General features: G+C 36.7%; 1 protein-coding gene, 1 non-coding gene and 2 pseudogenes across 3 annotated transcripts; 3 read left to right on the top strand and 1 right to left on the bottom strand.

The window, feature by feature from the left end:
• Positions 1-8,838: 8,838 nt before the first annotated feature.
• Positions 8,839-10,062, top strand: LOC143632268 (chaperone protein dnaJ 49 pseudogene; annotated as a pseudogene).
• A 2,120-nt stretch (positions 10,063-12,182) lies between these two features.
• On the top strand, positions 12,183-15,471 carry LOC143632269 (uncharacterized). 2 transcript variants are annotated; one of them, XM_077100831.1, is made up of 5 exons: positions 12,183-12,230; positions 12,436-12,556; positions 13,476-13,579; positions 15,012-15,143; positions 15,233-15,471. In XM_077100831.1, exons 1-5 carry the CDS (start codon positions 12,228-12,230, stop codon positions 15,257-15,259), a joined length of 387 nt encoding a protein of 128 aa, XP_076956946.1. In that variant the 5' UTR covers positions 12,183-12,227; the 3' UTR covers positions 15,260-15,471. The 2 variants fall into 2 exon arrangements, with proteins under 2 accessions (XP_076956946.1, XP_076956944.1); XM_077100829.1 differs by lacking the exon at positions 12,183-12,230 and having other exon boundaries at positions 12,430-12,556.
• A 1,116-nt stretch (positions 15,472-16,587) lies between these two features.
• On the top strand, positions 16,588-16,669 carry TRNAS-AGA (transfer RNA serine (anticodon AGA)). The gene has a single exon. It is a non-coding gene; the product is annotated as a tRNA-Ser (tRNA).
• A 129-nt stretch (positions 16,670-16,798) lies between these two features.
• Positions 16,799-19,273, bottom strand: LOC143632270 (pentatricopeptide repeat-containing protein At4g32430, mitochondrial pseudogene; annotated as a pseudogene).
• Positions 19,274-19,710: the final 437 nt, after the last annotated feature.

Genomic DNA, 19,710 nt, shown 5'->3' on the forward strand with positions numbered 1-19,710 from the left:
ATGAACTAGGATTGGTGGATATTCATAAGGAATGAATATGGAGCATAGGTTTGCTGCCAAGGTTCATAGATATTTGTGGGATACGAATATTGGACTGACCCGCTCTCAATATTACTACATGGAGTCAATGGACCTGATCATTAGTAATTTTGAGTAAAGGAGAATTTCATATTATCCTTAGACCTGAGATGTATACTGGGTCTTGATTTTCACCAAGTATTACACTTTGACTCTCCCCTTCGCTATTCGTAAAAGATGGTACATAAGGATGAGCTCAGGTGGAGTATAAAGTGATAGTGAGAGGCGTATACAGTCAAGATGGAATTTGTTCCTCTTATGTGTTGAGAGTTTAGATGTCTAAGGCCTGATAAAGTTGAATTGTAAAGAGAATGATCGCCTATGTCTCTTAGATCCAACATGACATCTAGTAACAAAGGGATATAATGATAGATTCACCTAAATCATATCAAGTAAGGGACTTGAAGGAATGATGTTATTGAATGGCACTTCGTCAAACACATTAGGGGTGGTGAACTGTTGTTAGGCGGTATTCACCACTTGCATTAATTTTCTATGTATCTCGTGCAAGTGGGAGATTGTTGGAATTACGTATGCCCGAGACACATACTTATACTAATGTGGCTAAATGTGTTTGATCCAAGTCGGGTCATACCCAATAACAAGCTAGACAACACCAAATGTATTCTTTTAATGATTTGATCAATTAAACGAATACCGAACACTACATGTTTAGAAAATTGGTTTTCTAAACAAACACACTTGAGGATTTAAATAAATTATCTGGATAATTTGTTTATATAAATTAATTATTTAATTGGTTAAATAATTATATAAATGTATGTACATTTTATAAAAATGAGTTTTATAAAATGAATGGAGATGTTTTAAATGGTTAAAACAAAACAAAAAAAAAAAAAATATATATATATAAAATAAATATAACCGGCCACCCCATGTGGGTGGAGGTTTTGGTCCAATCAAAAGTTTTGTCTTCTTGTGTTGACCATCTTATTTATCTCCATTCACATTACATGCATTTTGGTCTTGTCCCTTTTGAATTCTCAAGTAATTTTGAAGTTTTCTAAACTCTCTCTTCTCTCTCAAAACTCACGGCCATATTGGCCTCAAATTGGGAGTTTTGTGAGTCTAAAATTGGTGTTCAAATCCTAGCACAAATTGGTGTTGTTGCTACAAAAGCTTGGGGTATACAAAGCTTGAGGGTTTCTCCTTTGCAACCTTGCCATTTGAAGACATCATCTTCTTCATCCACCTACATCTTATTATAAGGTATAAGAAGGTACAACTTACATTATGTGAGCATTTTGTTCTTGTAATATTGATCCTTGTTCTTCGGGTTTTAGTTTTAACATAATGGTATGTTCATAACAAGTTTTAAAATCTAAGCTTCCGTTGCGTTTTCTTGTTAAATATGGTTAACTTGAACTTTGATAATCTTGTATAAAAACCCAACAATGGCATCAAGAGCCGGTTACAAGGACTTATGCTCCTTACATGTTCCTAAATTTCGGGTTTTTTCATGGGTGAAAAAGGGGTCCGAAAATTTGGTGGATTTTACCCCTCATGGTTTTGTAAGATCTTGACATGCATGGAAAGATCTTAGGAAACCATTTAACATTTGGATGTTGAAATATCAAAATTGTAAATATTTTGGGGGGGTGGCCGTAGCCTCTTGGGGGGGGGGGGCACCTTTTGTCTTTGTGATATTTTGGGCATTGGTTGCTTAGGATGCATGCTTAGAACATTTGGTATGTTTGGATGTGTCATAACCGAAACCTAGACCTTGGATGTGTTGATTGTTGTTTTGTGTATGTTGATTATGTTTATTATTCAATATGGTTGTAATAATTCATAATTTTAGGCTTGTGTAATTTATTTGTTCATAAATGGTATGTAATAAGTAGATTAGTTGCATTTTCTTCATTTTAGAAAAATATGTATTAGGATACATGTTGTAAAAATTGAAGATGCAAGAATTGGTGGATTTGGGCCTTGGGCCGAAATTTTGGGCTTGTTGGGCCTCACCGGCCCATCATGGGATTCAAGCCCATTAGGCCCATAAATTTCACTCTTGGGCCCAAGAAGACTTTTGGAAGTTTGGAGCCCATTAACAAGCCCAACAAGAACACAACAACTTGGAAAGGATACTTGAAGCATTTGGATGCAAGATCAAGTGGGAGTCAACATTCCATCCTTGTGTCATGTTTTGTCCCTTAGGTGTGACTTATGACCTATACTTGTTTCGGCTAACAAGTATGGTCAAATTTAGCGGTTTTCGGTTATGACTATATTTTGCATGTGTATGCTTGGTTGTTTGTTTTACTTAATGTAATGTGTGGTTGATAGATATTAGGATATCCAAACCGTCACATAGGAACGACAACAAGCATAAAACGGGTTCTAATATATATTTGGTAATATCGCGTCAATTAGTTTAATTAAATGGGTTTATTAAAACTAAGCGATCACTCACCTATAATAAAATTGGTTTTATTATAACTAGAACCTTGAAAATTGGTTTTCAAAATCGCCATATTTCTAAATGCATGTTAGGATATGGCATAATGTTTTTCAACTAGAATATTTGAAAATTTAAAATCCCTTTTTCAAATTACCAAGGAAACAAGTCTAACACCATCCTTTTGTATGACACTTAACGTATTAGGGAACTTTAAATGGGATAAAGGTCACCTAACCATTTTGAGCAAACTAATATACTTAGGGTAATATTAACATATTTGTGGGATAAAGGTCACCTAACCACTTGTATGTTAATCTTACATGTTTATACAAGTAGGACGACTTGAATTGGAAACCATGTGATAAAGGTCACCTAAGCATGGGATCCAATGGTGTTGATGGGATAAACATGCCAACACGAAATAAGGATTTCGAATGGTCCCATACCTCTAGAAGTTGCAAAGGGTTGCAATTGTCAAGGTTGACTACCTTGTTAAATCAAATAACGGGATAAAGGTCACCTAACCGAAATTTGATTTATCGTTGGATTCTAGAATTTAATTATTATTTTAAAATCTGAAATAAAAGGGTATTAATAATTAAATTGATTATAATACTAAATAGAACTTTGTTAAATTTTGTAGATGGCCACTAACAATGCAAACACCTCTACCCATAACACCCGTAACCTATCCTTAAGAACCATCCTTGAAAAGGATCGTCTAAACCATAATAACTTTATGGATTGGTATCGCAACTTGAGAATAGTTCTCAAACAAGAAGAGATATCATATGTCTTAGACGATCCCATTCCCGATGAGCCTAACGTGGAAGATGAGGAGGCTTATAACGATTGGGTCAATTACACCAAAGATTCGGTGCAAGCCTCTTGCCTCATGTTGGGGACTATGATTCCCGAAATCCAAAAGGATTTCGAGCATCATGGGGCATACGACATGATAACTCAATTGAAGGAAATGTTCCTTCAACAAGCTAGAGCGGAACGTTTCGAAACGGTTCGAGCGTTTCATGCATGTCGTATGGAGGAAACCCAAACCGTCTCATCTTATGTCCTAAAGATGAAAAGCTACATCGAAAAGCTTCGTAGGTTGAATTGTCCCGTGTCTAATGAGTTGGCTACGGATTTGATCCTCAACTCTTTGACCAAAAGGTTTGAAACCTTTGTCATGAATTATAACATGAATGGGTGGGACAAAAGCATTGGTGAGCTTCACGCAATGCTAAGAACGGCCGAAGCGGGAATGGGTAAAAAGGCTTTACCCGTTCTAACAATCGATGAAGGAAAAAGGGGACATAACTCCAACCCCAAAGCAAGTGTTGCTAAGGGCAAGGACCACGTCCGAGGAAAGGGAAAGAGGAAAGCCATCACGCCCATCAAACCGAAGGAAAAGAAGCAAAAGGTTGCGGCGCAAGATCCATGCTTTGAGTGTGGAGAGATAGGTCATTGGAAAAGGAATTGTCCGACCTATCTCAAAGCGTTAAAAGATAAGAGGGATGCGGGGCATACCTCAGGTATTATCTTTACTATACATATTGAACTAAATGTTATTTCTTCAAATACATGGGTACTTGATACCGGATGTGGAACTCACATTTGCAATTTGTTGCAGGGGTTCAAAAGAAGTAAACAACTCAACAAAGGGGACATTAGTCTCTTTATGGGCAATGGAGCAAGAGTTGAAGTCCAAGCCCAAGGAGACTACATATTAAATCTTCCAAGTGGTTTGGAAGTAATTTTGAAGAATGTTTTGTATGCTCCTAAGTTAAGGAGAAACATTATTTCCGTGTCCCTTTTAAAACAATGTGGCTTTGATCTTAAATTTATAGATTATGATATTCATGTTTTGATGAATGGCATATTTTATTTTAAAGCTATACCCATGAATGGTATATATGAAATAGATCAAATTGGTACGTCACATAGTAGTTCAATGTACAATGTCAACACCAAGAAACTCAAGAAGGACTTGGGTGATTCCTATCTTTGGCATTGTCGCCTTGGACATATAAGCAAGAATCGCATGCAAACTCTTCGCAAGAGTGGTATTCTAGAAACAAATGAGTATGATTCATTTGATGTATGTGAATCTTGTTTACAAGGCAAAATGACAAAGCAACCCTTTAATAAAACTTTTGAAAGGTCAAAAGAATTATTGGGTATCATACATTCGGATGTATGTGGTCCTTTTAGACCAATGACTAGGAATGGTGAAAGATACTTCATTACCTTTATTGACGATTATAGTCGATATGGTTATGTGTACTTATTGAAACACAAAGATGAAGCTTTTGAAATGTTCAAAGACTTCAAAACTGAAGTAGAAAGACAACTCAAGACCACAATCAAAGTACTTCGTAGTGATAGAGGAGGTGAATACCTAAGTGGTGTTTTTCAAGATCATCTTAAGAGTTGTGGAATTATTTCACAACTTACTCCACCTGGAACACCACAACATAATGGTGTGTCTGAAAGGAGAAATCGTACCCTATTAGATATGGTTCGATCGATGATGGCTAGAAGCACTTTACCTCTATCATTTTGGGGCTATGCTTTACTTTCCGCTGTTCGCATATTGAATATGGCTCCAACCAAGAAAGTGGAGAAGACACCTTTTGAAATATGGCATGGAAAGGCTCCATCGCTATCATTCTTAAGAGTTTGGGGTTGTGAAGCTTATGTAAAGCAATACACCCCAAACAAATTAGAAGTCCGATCCACTAAGTGTATCTTTATAGGTTATCCTAAAGATGATTTAGGATATTACTTTTACGATCCTAGTGAGCAAAATGTTATTATTGCTCGAAAGGGTAAGTTCTTGGAAACTAAGTTCCTTAAGGAAGGAACTAATAGTAGAACAGTGAAACTTGATGAGGATCAAGAACCACAAGATGATACACAATTGGTTGATACTAGCACTCAACAAGAGGTTGTTGAAAGTGATCAAGTGGTTGATCAAAACACACAAAACGTTCGCAGATCTGGTAGAGTTAGCAATCCACCTGAAAGATATGGATTTTTTGTAGAAGGTTGCTACGTGGTAGATTCGGATGAACCAACCACATACCGTGATGCAATGTCCAAGAATGATTGTGACAAATGGCTTGAAGCCATGAACGTTGAGATGCAATCCATGTATGACAACCAAGTTTGGGAATTGGTTGAACCACCACTCAACTCCAAAGCTGTTGGAAGTAAGTGGGTTTTCAAAAGAAAAACTGATATGCATGGAAACTTGGATACTTATAAAGCAAGACTTGTAGCTAAGGGTTTCACTCAAACTCAAGGGGTTGATTATGATGAAACTTTTTCGCCTGTGGCAATGCTAAAGTCTATTAGGATATTATTTGCCATAGCTGCACATTATGATTATGAAATTTGGCAAATGGATGTCAAGACCGCTTTCCTAAATGGATATCTTGAGGAAGATGTCTATATGGTTCAGCCTGAAGGTTTTGTCGATCCAAAACATCCTAATAAAGTATGCAAGTTAAAGAAATCAATCTATGGATTGAAACAAGCATCTAGAACTTGGAATCATCGTTTTGATGAAGAAATCAAAAGTTTTGGGTTCATCAAAAACGCTGATGAGGCTTGTGTGTATAAGAAAGCTAGTGGGAGTATAATTACCTTCTTAGTATTGTATGTCGATGACATTCTACTATTTGGAAATGACATTCCAACCATGGAAAGCGTTAAGGCTTGGCTTGGAAGTAGATTTTCCATCAAGGATCTTGGTGAAGCTGCCTATATTTTGGGAATAAAGATCTATAGGGATAGGTCAAGGCGCTTGATAGGTTTGAACCAAAGTACATACATTGATAAGATCTTGAAAAGGTTCAAGATGGAAAACTCCAAGAAAGGTTTTGTACCTATTCAAAGAGGGACCATATTGAGTTCAGCTCAATGTCCAAGCTCAAAGGGTGAGCAAGAGATGATGAAACAAATCCCATATGCTTCTGCTATAGGATCCATCATGTATGCGATGATATGTACTAGACCGGATGTGTCATGCGCTTTGAGCATGACAAGCAGATACCAACAGAATCCAGGAAACAGTCATTGGATGGCTGTTAAGAACATATTGAAATACCTTAGGAGAACTAAGGATATGTTTCTGATATATGGATCTGGTGAGGAGGAACTCGCTATAAAAGGTTACACGGATGCGAGCTTCCAAACTGATCGAGATGATTCTCGATCACAATCTGGGTATGTGTTCACTCTTAATGGAGGAGCTGTCTCTTGGAAGAGCTCAAAACAGGAAGTGGTAGCATTGTCCACTACAGAATCAGAATACATCGCCGCTTCATTGGCAGCTCAGGAAGCTGCATGGTTGAAGAAATTTATTTCTGATCTAGGGGTGGTCCCTACCATTCAAGACCCCCTAGAAATCTTTTGTGACAACGAGGGTGCGATTGCTCAAATCAAGGAACCTCGTTCGCACCAAAAGACAAGGCACATAGAGCGGAGATTCAACTACATAAGGGATGAAGTTGAAAAAGGAAAGATATGTATTCGCAAAGTTGGAACTGATCAAAATCTTGCGGATCCATTCACGAAGCTCCTAGAAAGACCGAAACATGAGCGTCATGCGAGTGGCTTAGGACTTCGATATTCTAGTAATTGGATTTGATCTATTTTGTATTTACGTTTAAAAGACTTTTGTAATTTAACTCTTTTATATGATTATGGAATCTTGAGTTAAATTCTAATTTTGCATGTTTAATCCATGAATAAGTTATCTTATTCTAAAAGTCCGTAGTCGATCACATTTGTGGGAACAAATATGAAGCAAGACTATTATGAACTAGGATTGGTGGATATTCATAAGGAATGAATATGGAGCATAGGTTTGCTGCCAAGGTTCATAGATATTTGTGGGATACGAATATTGGACTGACCCGCTCTCAATATTACTACATGGAGTCAATGGACCTGATCATTAGTAATTTTGAGTAAAGGAGAATTTCATATTATCCTTAGACCTGAGATGTATACTGGGTCTTGATTTTCACCAAGTATTACACTTTGACTCTCCCCTTCGCTATTCGTAAAAGATGGTACATAAGGATGAGCTCAGGTGGAGTATAAAGTGATAGTGAGAGGCGTATACAGTCAAGATGGAATTTGTTCCTCTTATGTGTTGAGAGTTTAGATGTCTAAGGCCTGATAAAGTTGAATTGTAAAGAGAATGATCGCCTATGTCTCTTAGATCCAACATGACATCTAGTAACAAAGGGATATAATGATAGATTCACCTAAATCATATCAAGTAAGGGACTTGAAGGAATGATGTTATTGAATGGCACTTCGTCAAACACATTAGGGGTGGTGAACTGTTGTTAGGCGGTATTCACCACTTGCATTAATTTTCTATGTATCTCGTGCAAGTGGGAGATTGTTGGAATTACGTATGCCCGAGACACATACTTATACTAATGTGGCTAAATGTGTTTGATCCAAGTCGGGTCATACCCAATAACAAGCTAGACAACACCAAATGTATTCTTTTAATGATTTGATCAATTAAACGAATACCGAACACTACATGTTTAGAAAATTGGTTTTCTAAACAAACACACTTGAGGATTTAAATAAATTATCTGGATAATTTGTTTATATAAATTAATTATTTAATTGGTTAAATAATTATATAAATGTATGTACATTTTATAAAAATGAGTTTTATAAAATGAATGGAGATGTTTTAAATGGTTAAAACAAAACAAAAAAAAAAAAAATATATATATATAAAATAAATATAACCGGCCACCCCATGTGGGTGGAGGTTTTGGTCCAATCAAAAGTTTTGTCTTCTTGTGTTGACCATCTTATTTATCTCCATTCACATTACATGCATTTTGGTCTTGTCCCTTTTGAATTCTCAAGTAATTTTGAAGTTTTCTAAACTCTCTCTTCTCTCTCAAAACTCACGGCCATATTGGCCTCAAATTGGGAGTTTTGTGAGTCTAAAATTGGTGTTCAAATCCTAGCACAAATTGGTGTTGTTGCTACAAAAGCTTGGGGTATACAAAGCTTGAGGGTTTCTCCTTTGCAACCTTGCCATTTGAAGACATCATCTTCTTCATCCACCTACATCTTATTATAAGGTATAAGAAGGTACAACTTACATTATGTGAGCATTTTGTTCTTGTAATATTGATCCTTGTTCTTCGGGTTTTAGTTTTAACATAATGGTATGTTCATAACAAGTTTTAAAATCTAAGCTTCCGTTGCGTTTTCTTGTTAAATATGGTTAACTTGAACTTTGATAATCTTGTATAAAAACCCAACACAAACAACCCATCAATCATCATCAATACCCAAATCCACCCAATACCCACTTCAATTCTTCAATCTTTACACTCAATTACCCATGGACGGCAATAAAGACGAAGCCTTGAGATGTCTACACATCGCCAAACAAGCCCTCGCCTCAGGCGATCAAACCCGCGCCTTAAAATTCATCACAAAGACCAAAAGATTAGACCCATCACTCCGGGTCAACGATCTGTTACCGGATCTTGATTCGGGTCATCCGGGTCATCAAGATAACCTAAACCCACCTCCAAAACAGCCGGAAAACGAAAACTCCGGCGAGAATTCAGGTCAACGGCGGAGGAATCCGGGAACTGGGCCTGGACCCGGGTCCGGATCCGGATCTGGGTTTTACTCGGATGAGCAAGTTGTGATTGTGAGAGAGATTAAGAGGAAGAAAGATTATTATGAGATATTAGGGTTAGAAAGAAGTGCTAGTGTTGAGGATATTAGGAAGGCTTATAGGAAGTTGTCATTGAAAGTCCATCCTGATAAGAATAAGGCTCCCGGGTCCGAAGAAGCGTTTAAGAAAGTGTCGAAAGCGTTTCAGTGTTTGAGTGGTGAGGAGAGTAGGAAACAGTATGATGTTGTCGGGTCAGATGAGCCTGTTTACGAGAGACGTAGGGGTAACGGTAACGGTAATGGTTACGGTAACGGGTTTTATTATGATGGTGATGTGGATGCTGAGGAGATTTTTAGAAATTTTTTTTTCGGGGGGATGAATCCGCGGGCGACTACGCAATTTACGGGTTTTAGTTTCGGGTCGGGTGGGGGGGTGCAGGATGGGAACGGGTCGGGTGGGATGAGGACATTGCTTCAGGTGTTGCCGGTGATTTTGATATTATTGTTGAACTTTTTGCCGTCGAATGAGCCGGTTTACACGCTTTCGAGGACTTACGGTTATGATCATGTGTTAACGACGCAAAAAGGTGTTAACTTTTATGTGAAGTCGAGAAGCTTTGAGGAGGAGTATCCGAAAAACAGTGAGGAAAGATTGGGGATTGAGGAACGAGTTGAGCATGATTATGTTTCGATTCTTTCTCATAATTGTCGGCTTGAGATGCAACGGGTGCATTGGGGGTATTATCAGCAGGAGACGCCGAACTGTGACAGGTTGAAGCGGTTTGAGGCTATCGCTTGATGCGTTTTAATAAAGGTCGAGTTTCTATAATTTGAGTTTTTATTTGTAATTGTTTGATGACATTGTTAGTTTAATTGATGCATACATACTATTAGTAAAAAAGAAATCAAAGACAATAAGTATGCAATTGTTTTTGCATATTGAGTTATTGACTATCAAGTGTATCTTTACATATCATTATTTGTTTTGGTATATATTTCTAGAATAAAAGTTTGAATATTGATCTTTGTTTGATAGACATTTTTGTGTTGTATTGGACCTTTGTTAGGATATGTTCGAGTTTGCATGTGATTTAACACTGGTTTATACGCGTTATGTTACACAATACAATCTTTTTTTAAACGAGTTGTTTGGTAATTGGATTGTGTTCTTTAGGTAACTAGGCTGACGGCTTAAATCTTTTTTCCTAACATAGTCGTTTAACTAATGGGCTCACCTCTCTGCCGTTTGATTTTCCCAACACATACCCATCCGGGCATGACGGAGCAAGCTCTCCAGTGTGAGCGTCGTTCCCCTTTCGTTTCATGCATTTGATGTTTTTCAATGAGCCCCCTTTCGTTTCATGAATTTGATGTTCTTCAATGAGCCAATTTATATTGTCATTTTGTAAGTATGAAAAAATCAAATTTTATGTCAAATCACATTTGATTAACAAGAAAGATTACAACTTGAAGAAACAATTGGGGACACGAGTATAGCGCTTGGGGGCAAGATTATCGTTTGATTAAACAAGAAAGATTACGAAATGAAGAAACAATCGAGCATGAGACCATGAGTATAGTTCTATTTTTTTCGTGTTTGCTAGCATGAGATGGAACGGTTTCATTTAGAACATCATAGGGAAACTCGTATTGAAGAAACAATCGAGTATCAATATCACAATATGCAACATGTAGAGAACTCGTTAGAAGATGACCCGAGGTTAAAACAATGAGAACACCCTCCGACGATCAAGTTAGTATGAAAAAGAGAGAGTCAATCTAAAAGATGTAAACATAAAATATGAGTTGATTTTTTATTTTTGTTATAGTGGTAGGTAAAGCCCAATATATCTTAGTTTGGGCTTAAAAATCAAGCTCTAACCAGCAGGACTAAACAATAAACTTTGTTCATGATTCACATTATCAATTCCTTGCCAATGTGTATTCCAATTGCAAATTTTTTTTGTTCCTTTAAATAGTTAAATGTAGACTATCCACCATAGCTATGCTATTGGTAAAGGTCCAAGAAAGATAGTGAAATATAAGCAAATCATAGAGATTGTTTTCATAAAGACTCTGAACTCCAAGAACCATTTGTAGACTTGAAGAAGTAAAACATAAACATAAATTTGTTTCTCGTATAATCTTGACAACATAAAACATATAACATCAGTACGCTATTATCAACTGAAGGAAAAGCATATAAGTAACAGAAAAATGTCATAGAGACATGAAGTACATAGCAAGTGATAGCATGCAAAGTCTATCACAAGTTAAGATAAAAACTAAACAACTAAGATAGAGTTAGAACAAATATGCTCCATCACATAAAATTTCCATATAATAAATCGCACGCCTTCATGAAGTCCTATCCCCAACCTTGTCCTTAAATATGTGCAAATATATCAAATCTTGTGTAATCATTCTTCCTAATTCATTTTGGTTCTTCCTCTACTCACCCCCTCCATAGTGAGGGCTTGCACAACTTTAACCGGCGTCATCATTTATCTCCCCTACACATATCTAAACCATCACAATATTATTTCTTGTATCTTATCTGATATATTAGTCACCCTTGATTATTATTTTTTTAAATATTCATTTCTTATATGATCTAACATTCCGTGCCTACACATCCATCTCACCATTCTCATCTCTGCACGCTATGTCTTCTTGATCTATGGTTGTAAAAAAACCCCGACTAAACATCGATAATCCCAAGTAAACACTAGTCCCTACCTCATTATTTAACTAACAACTAGCCGACTAACGATTACTACAACAACGATCAATCTGTAACGTGTGTGAAAATATCTATTCAAACTTTAAAACACATGTAGAAAACAACTAAAAACGTTTTAATTTTTTAATAACAAAAACCAAGAAAAAAGAAAAATATAAGAATCAATAAATGAGCAAGTTGTCAACTTGTAGTCAACAAAAAGACCAAAAAGCCCTTAAATACAAAGCCTAGCACCTTCATCTTAAACCCTTGTAATCACTCTCACAAATCCTGTAAAACCCTAATCTTGTCTCCGCCGTAAAAATGGTACCTTTATGCTCTTATCTTCAAACCCATCAATCTTTAGCCAATTTCCCATCTGGGTTTTAATAATCAACCAATTTATCATCTGGGTTTTAATAATTAACCAATTTCCCAGCTGGGTTTTAATAATTATCCAATTTCCCATCTGGGTTTTAATAATTAACCAGTTTCCCATCTGGGTTTTGCTAATCTTGGTTTTTTGATGCAGACTGGTGAAGCTGTGAACCCAAAAGCTTACCCACTGGCTGATGCTCAGCTGACAATAACAATATTGGATCTTGTGCAACAGGCTGCTAATTATAAGCAGCTTAAGAAGGGTGCTAATGAAGGTATGAGCTTTAAATCTTTATAATTTTCAAAACCCTTGTTTGTTTTTGTTGATTAATGTGAGGATTTGATGTTTGTTTGTTGGTCAACTGCTGGTGCTTGTTTGGTCAACGCTGATTGATTTTTTTTTTGTGTTGATTTTATGGATTATAAATAAATATTACAAATTTTAAAGAATTAATTGTTTGGACATGTCTTGTTGATCTGGAAAATAGTGTATAGTAAGATGGTATTATTGCAGTTGATTTGTTTTGTATACAACTTCACACATGAAAGATTTTAATATGTTGATAGAAACATGAAAGATGTCAATGAGTCGGGCTCGTATCTCGCTCGATAAAAGTTAGAATAAAACTAGCTAAAAAACTTGATTTGAAACGACTTGATCCGAGCTGGCTCATTTTCGTAACCGAGCCGAACTCGGCCCAAGCTCGGCTCGGGTCATGGCTCGGCTCGTTGGCTGGCTCGTTTAACTTTGATCGACCTCGAGCTTAGCTAAGCTGCCTCGTTTAGTTTCAAGCGCGAGCTCGAACCCACCCTGACTCGTTTCGTGAACAACCCTATTTTGTTGTTCATATTTGGATGAATTCATGTCAAGAAAATCTTTAAACTTGATTTATCGTTTTCTATACGAATTTAAATGGATTCTTGTAAATGATATAATCATGAAAAATTGTAATATTTTGATTTGAGAGTTTTTTTAGTTCATATTTGAATGAATTCATGTAAATTAAATGATTACAAGTTTTATTACTATAATAATAACGGAGGTTACCCAACGTTTCATTTTCTTGTAATCGGTTAAAACTTAAAAGTAAATGTTTATGAAAGCTATATATTTGACTTATATGGATGTCTTTTTCTTGATAAAGTTTTAAACTTGTTAACTATAAATCTTGTTTTTAATTTTTTGATTTGCAGCTACAAAGACCCTTAACAGGGGTATATCTGAGTTTGTAGTGATGGCGGCAGATGCTGAGCCTCTCGAAATTATTCTTCATCTTCCCCTCCTTGCTGAAGATAAGGTATATTTTAGCGTTATCTTGATATAAATATATAATGTGTGCTTGGTTATGCGTTTACATGTTTTTAAAGCAATGTGTACTGATTATTGTCATAAAGTTAAAACATGTGCTAAGCAGTTAATGCGGAAAAATATTGGATATCGGTCAAGGACCGATATTTGAGATACATATAGCAATTTAACATTAATAATTCAGTATACTCTCCTACTAGTAACAAATTAACCTTTTCCAACTTGCCAACACACTAACAATCGTAGCAAGAAGGAACTAATTAAGACTTAAAAACTGACATTGAGCATTAAAAATTGTTAATTAACACTTACAACACTGATATCGGAAATATCGGCGATGTATAGGTCGAATATCCGTCAATATCGCTGATATTATCAGTGCAAATATTCTGACTGAAATTTTATCAAGGGACCGAAAACCGATGTTTTATCCGCGATATCGACTGCATAGAACATGTGATAAAAATGTTGACATAAATGATTATTGATGTTAGATTAAAAAAATCAAAATATTAAGAATTTTTAGTGGGATCCGGTTGATTGCAGAAACTTTTTAGCTTTTGATTCAAATTGTTAAAAAGATTCACAAATCTTGATGCTATAAGATTAAAGATGAAAAGATTCACAAATCTTGATGCTATTAGATTAAAATGATGAGAAAATCAAGATTTTTTGGTAGAATCAGCCGCGGCGTTCTTTAATTTTTAGCATGAGGTTTTAATGATGCAATTAGGGGTGCAAACGACGGGCTCGGCTCGAGCTCGGCTCATTTCAAGCTCTGTTTCAAAGCTCGAGCTTGGCTCGTGAATGAATTTTGAAGCTCGAGCCCGGCTCGTTTACGATTTATCAATTATTTTTTATATAAATATAATTATTTTATTTATTTTTTCTATTATAATTTTACGTATAAAATAATATATATTATTTACTTATTTTTATTTATTTTTTCATAACATTATATATATTAATTATAATTATTAAATATATATATTTTAAAAAAATATATAAATGGCAGGCTCGTTTAGGCTCACGAGCCGGCTTGAGTTCGATAAGTGAAACTCGGGATCGGGCTTGCTTATTAAACGAGCTTATTTTTAGGCTCGAGCTCGATTAAGCTCGGCTCGATCGAGCTTTTTAACGAGCCGATCTCGAGTAGCTCGCGGGCAGCTTGGCTTAATCTTGATGCTATTAGATTATAATGATAAAACAAATCAAATATTTTTAATGGGCATCTTTGAATCGTCGTTAAGTTTTTAGCATCAACTTTAAATGATCGAAACATCATGCATCTTTATGTCGTTAGATCACAATGACAAAAAGTTTAAAGTCTTGAATTATAATTCAAGATTTTTGTTCTTGTATTATTCTTAATCTTTGTATGCCAAGTAAATTATGTAATTAATAAATAATAAAATTTGCAGAATGTACCCTATGTTTTCGTGCCATCAAAGCAAGCCCTTGGACGAGCATGTGGTGTCACTCGGCCCGTGATTGCTTGTTCAGTAACCAGCAATGAAGGCAGCCAGTTGAGATCCCAAATACAGCAACTCAAGGTTCTTAATTCTTATTACATAACATTAATGTTATATTTTGCACAATTTTTGTTAAAAAGATTCTAAATTTTGTATAATTTGTATTGCAGGATGCTATTGAGAAGCTTCTGATTTAAACATGGATTATGGAAATTCGGTGTGATGGGTCGGTTATCGGCTTTGATCTTTCTTTTCCTAAAACAACTATGATTATTGTACTGTGATTTTCTTTTATGGATTATGAACTCAAATGGCTTCTAATTTGCTTTATGCTCATGAACACTCTTTTTAATTGATTGATAGAAATTTTCTTCCATTTGTGCTTGATATATTATTGTCATTAATGTTATTCTGGTCTAATGATAGTTAGAGGTGTGCATCGGTTGAAACTATGTATAAGGCGAAACAAACGTTAGTAAATGTTTTAACGCGTAACCTATTATAAACCCGAAATTTGCAAAAGGTTTTTGGTAGAATGATTATATTGTAATGTTAGGAGTGTCATGACTAAGAAGAATAAAAGTGGTAGAATGACTTGCTACAAATACTACAAAGCATTTTGTTTAATGTATTTGCTACAAGTTTTGGTAGGTTTGCAGTTGAGGAATAGAAATAGTTGAAAACTTGAAATCATGAATCAACTTTTTGGACCCATTTTCATATCTTCATTGCAAACTAAAAGTAGTGTAGCCATGGAAGAGTTTGATATGTTACATATATATAAGATATATATATATATATATATATATAAATAAGATGTATTGGTTTTTATTAAAGTTACTAAATGCTAATCCAATGTTACAAAAATGTTTGGAACGAACAAATTGAGGTTTCTGGAAAAGATGTGAGTTTTCTGGCAAAAAACGTCATGTAACTAGGGGTGCCAACGAGCCGAGCCCGATCTCGACTAGGCTCGAGCTCGGCTCGTTTCGAGCTATATTTTCAAAGCTTGAGCTCGGCTCGTGAGTAGATTTTCAAGCTCGAGCTCGGCTCAGGCTCGGCTCGTTTACTATTTATCAATTATTTTTTATATAATTATAATTACTTTTATATATTTTTTCTATTATAATTTTATGTATAAAATAATATATACACATATATATATATTAGTTATTTTTATTTATTTTTTCATAACTTTATATAAATTAATTACTAATTATTAAATATATATTTTAAAAAAGTATATAAATGACAGGCTCGTTTAGGCTCGAGCTCGGGCTCGATCGAGCTTTTTAACGAGCCGATCTCGAGCAGCTAGGCTCGTTTGCACCCCTACTTGTAACTAACGTCGTTAGAATTCTGTTAGTCACAGACCGTTGGGAACAAATATGATAAAGGTCGGACCGTTAGCCAGCAACCAAAAAATGATAATTGAGATTAATAAAAACCATTATACCTATATATAATAACACCTCTTACCAAATCAGCTTAAAGGCTTTTAGTTTTTGATGATAGCAAAACTCAAGTGGATGTGCCGGAGTGGTTATCAGGCGTGACTAGAAATCATGTGGGCTCTGCCCGCGCAGGTTCGAATCCTGCCGTCCACGTTTTTTCAAACTAGTTTTTTAAATATTCAGTTTTAGTAGTTCAGTACTATATGTTTTAGTTGCAAAATTAATCATCAAGTATCATATACTCATAACTCATAACACATTAACATATTCATATCCTTCAACAATTCCTACAAAAAATGCAAACTCTAGTTTTCAATTCTATCAACTGTTACAAAACTTTAACTTGCTCGATAACATCGTCGATCTTTACCGACTTCATTTCCGACCCCAAAAACCACGCCATCCGATAAATCTCACTCGTCCGCGGATGCGACGTATCATCCGACGAAAACGCGTGACACGACCCGTCAACAGTATTCACGTCGACCCAACTAAACCCGACAACTTTCTTCACATTATTCTCCCTCATCCCTTTCCTTATTCTCGCAACTTCATCCCAATTCGCTCGTTCCGCATACAAGTTCGACATCAACACGTACGAACCCGACTCTCTCGGTTCCATTTTCAACAAAGCGTCCGAAACCCGCCTCCCCATTTCCATATTCCCGTGCACTTTACACGAGCCCAATAAGCTTTGAAGCACTGGCAGCCCGACCCGACCCGGTATACGACCCAAAAACTCCTCCGCCTTGGTTAACTGCCCGGCCCGCCCATACATATCCACCATACACGAATAATGTTCCGGGGTCGGGTCAATGTTATAAACGTTGACCATTGACCTGAACACCTCTTCGCCTTTCTCCACCATCCCTTTTCTTCCACACGAGGTTAAAACCGATAAAAACGTTATCGAGTCGGGCCCAAACGACTCGTTTTTAACGTCTTCGTATAACTTCATAACCGACTCGTAATCCCCGTGTCGTGAATGCGCCGATATGATCGCGGTCCACGCGACTTGGTTCTTGTCCTTGATCTCGTCAAACACTTTACACGACTCGTTTATACTTCCGCGTTTCGCGTACATGTCGAGAAGCGCACCCGACACAATCGGATTCTCGTTTAACCCGAGTTTTAACATATACGAGTGGCACCATTGACCGTACCGTAACGATATAGACTCGGAAGACGCGATCGCACTTAACACACTCCCGAACGTGTATTCGTTCGGTTTTGACTCCACGATCGTTTCGGAGAACGTTTTCAAAGCTTCTTGAAACATTTTGTTTAAAGTGAACCCAGAGATTAACGCGTTCCATGTAATAACAACTTTGTTTTCAATCTCTTCAAATACTTTAACCGAGTCGTGTATCGACTCAAACTTTGCATACATTGTAATGAAGCTATTAGCAACCACTAGTTCTCGAAAAAAACTCGACTTTATGCATAACCCGTGAACCGTTAAACCTTCTTTAACCATATTATTATTACATATCGCATGAATCAAGCCAACGAATGTAACCTCATTCGGATAAACATCATCATTCCTCATATTATTAAACAAAGAAACCGCGTGTTCTTCACTTATCGAAATCATAGTGGTCCACGACACCACATTGCGGTTAACCATCCCGTTAAAAACCAATTTCGCGTCATTAATTTGATCACATTTTGAATAAGTCGAAATCAAAACATTGCATACCGATTCGTGTGTCCCATACCCGTATTTTAAACCCAACCCGTGTATCTGTTTCCCGAGTATTAAATACCTCGCATGCCCACAAGCCGAAACCGCGCTAGTAAACGAAACATGATCAAGTTTTAACCCTAACCTAACCATTTGAATAAAAGTCGAAAACGCTTCTATTCCAAAGCTTCCTTCTTGACTATACCCCGAAAGAATCGCGTTCCAGGACACTAAATCTCTTTCAGGCATTTCGTCAAACACCTTTTCAGCCTCGGCTATACGCCCCGACTTCGCGTACAAAGTCACGAGCGCGTTCCCGATAAACCCCTCACGCTGCATCCCGTTTTTCACCACTAACGAGTGCAGCTCCGTCCCGAACACAAACTCTTCACAGTCTGCACAATGTGCCAATGCAGTAGTGTAAGTCACTGCATCAAAAGAAACCCCTAAACAATTCATTCGACACGCAAAAGTTAACGCGTTTTCGTTATCTTTAAAACCGGAAAGCAGCGTATTCCACGAAACCGTGTCCGGGTTCGTTAACTTATCGAAAATAACCAACGAGCGATCAAAATGTCCCGATTTCGAGTACATATGCATTAACGAATTGGAAACCGAAAGAAACGAATCGAGCCCGGATGACATTGCGAAAGCGTGGATTTGGGACCCGAGTTTCGGGTCGCCACGACACGCTTTAACGGCGAGTGCGGTCGACACTTCGTCGATATGAGTGACACCCAGACGGTGAATTTGTGTGGTGAACATGTCAAGAGCTTGGAATGGGCGGTTTTGGTGGATAAGATTGAGCATTGAGTGGTGTAAAGGTGTGAAGTTTGGTTGAGGCATTTGGTCGAACACTTGGTGTGCATTTTGAATTGAATGGAAGTTTACTGTTTGTTTGGTGTGGAAGTGTTTGAATATTAATTGGCGGGTGATCATTACATTGGTATGATGGATGCAGTGTTTGGATTGAACGACAGGTTGACAAGGTAGTGAGTTTGTGATGTGTTGTGTTGTGTTGAGTTGAGTTGACTACCTAGTACCTTAAATCACTTTAGGGTTTATATATTATTAAAAAATAATTATAAACTAATAAGAGTAAACTGCGGGTTTCGTTTATGTGATTTGTCCACATATGCGGTTTTAGTCTAACAGTTTTAAATCTGCGATTTTCGTCCATGTGGTTTCATTTCACTTGCAATTAAGCCCGACCACACTAACCCCGCTAAGTCTGGTCGTTAAATTCATAAGTGTGTCCCTCACGTGAGGGGCGATTTTGTCATTTTTCTCCTCAAATAAACCTCAACCCTAATTCGCAAGCCCCCTCACATGAGGAGCTGAGGTGGATTTGGAGAAAAAAGGATAAAATTGTCCCTCACGTGAAGGGCACGCTAATGGCTTTTACAATTAGACTTAAGGGAGTTAGTAGATTGGGTTTAATCACAAGTGAGATGAAACCACATGGACGAAAATCACAGATTTAAAACTATTTGACTAAAACCGTACATTT

Source organism: Bidens hawaiensis, unplaced genomic scaffold (genome assembly GCF_021521415.1).
Source record: "Bidens hawaiensis isolate Kalapana, Puna unplaced genomic scaffold, B.hawaiensis_p1.1 tig00006387_1, whole genome shotgun sequence".
NCBI lineage: Eukaryota > Viridiplantae > Streptophyta > Magnoliopsida > Asterales > Asteraceae > Bidens > Bidens hawaiensis.

Excerpts from the sequence above, each read along its gene's own strand:
- LOC143632269 (XM_077100829.1), top strand. The coding sequence starts at position 12,430 with ATGCAGACTGGTGAAGCTGTGAACCCAAAAGCTTACCCACTGGCTGAT. Across the intron at positions 12,557-13,475 it reads TAAGAAGGGTGCTAATGAAG|CTACAAAGACCCTTAACAGG; the intron begins GTATGAGCTTTA and ends TTTGATTTGCAG. Across the intron at positions 13,580-15,011 it reads CCCTCCTTGCTGAAGATAAG|AATGTACCCTATGTTTTCGT; the intron begins GTATATTTTAGC and ends TAAAATTTGCAG.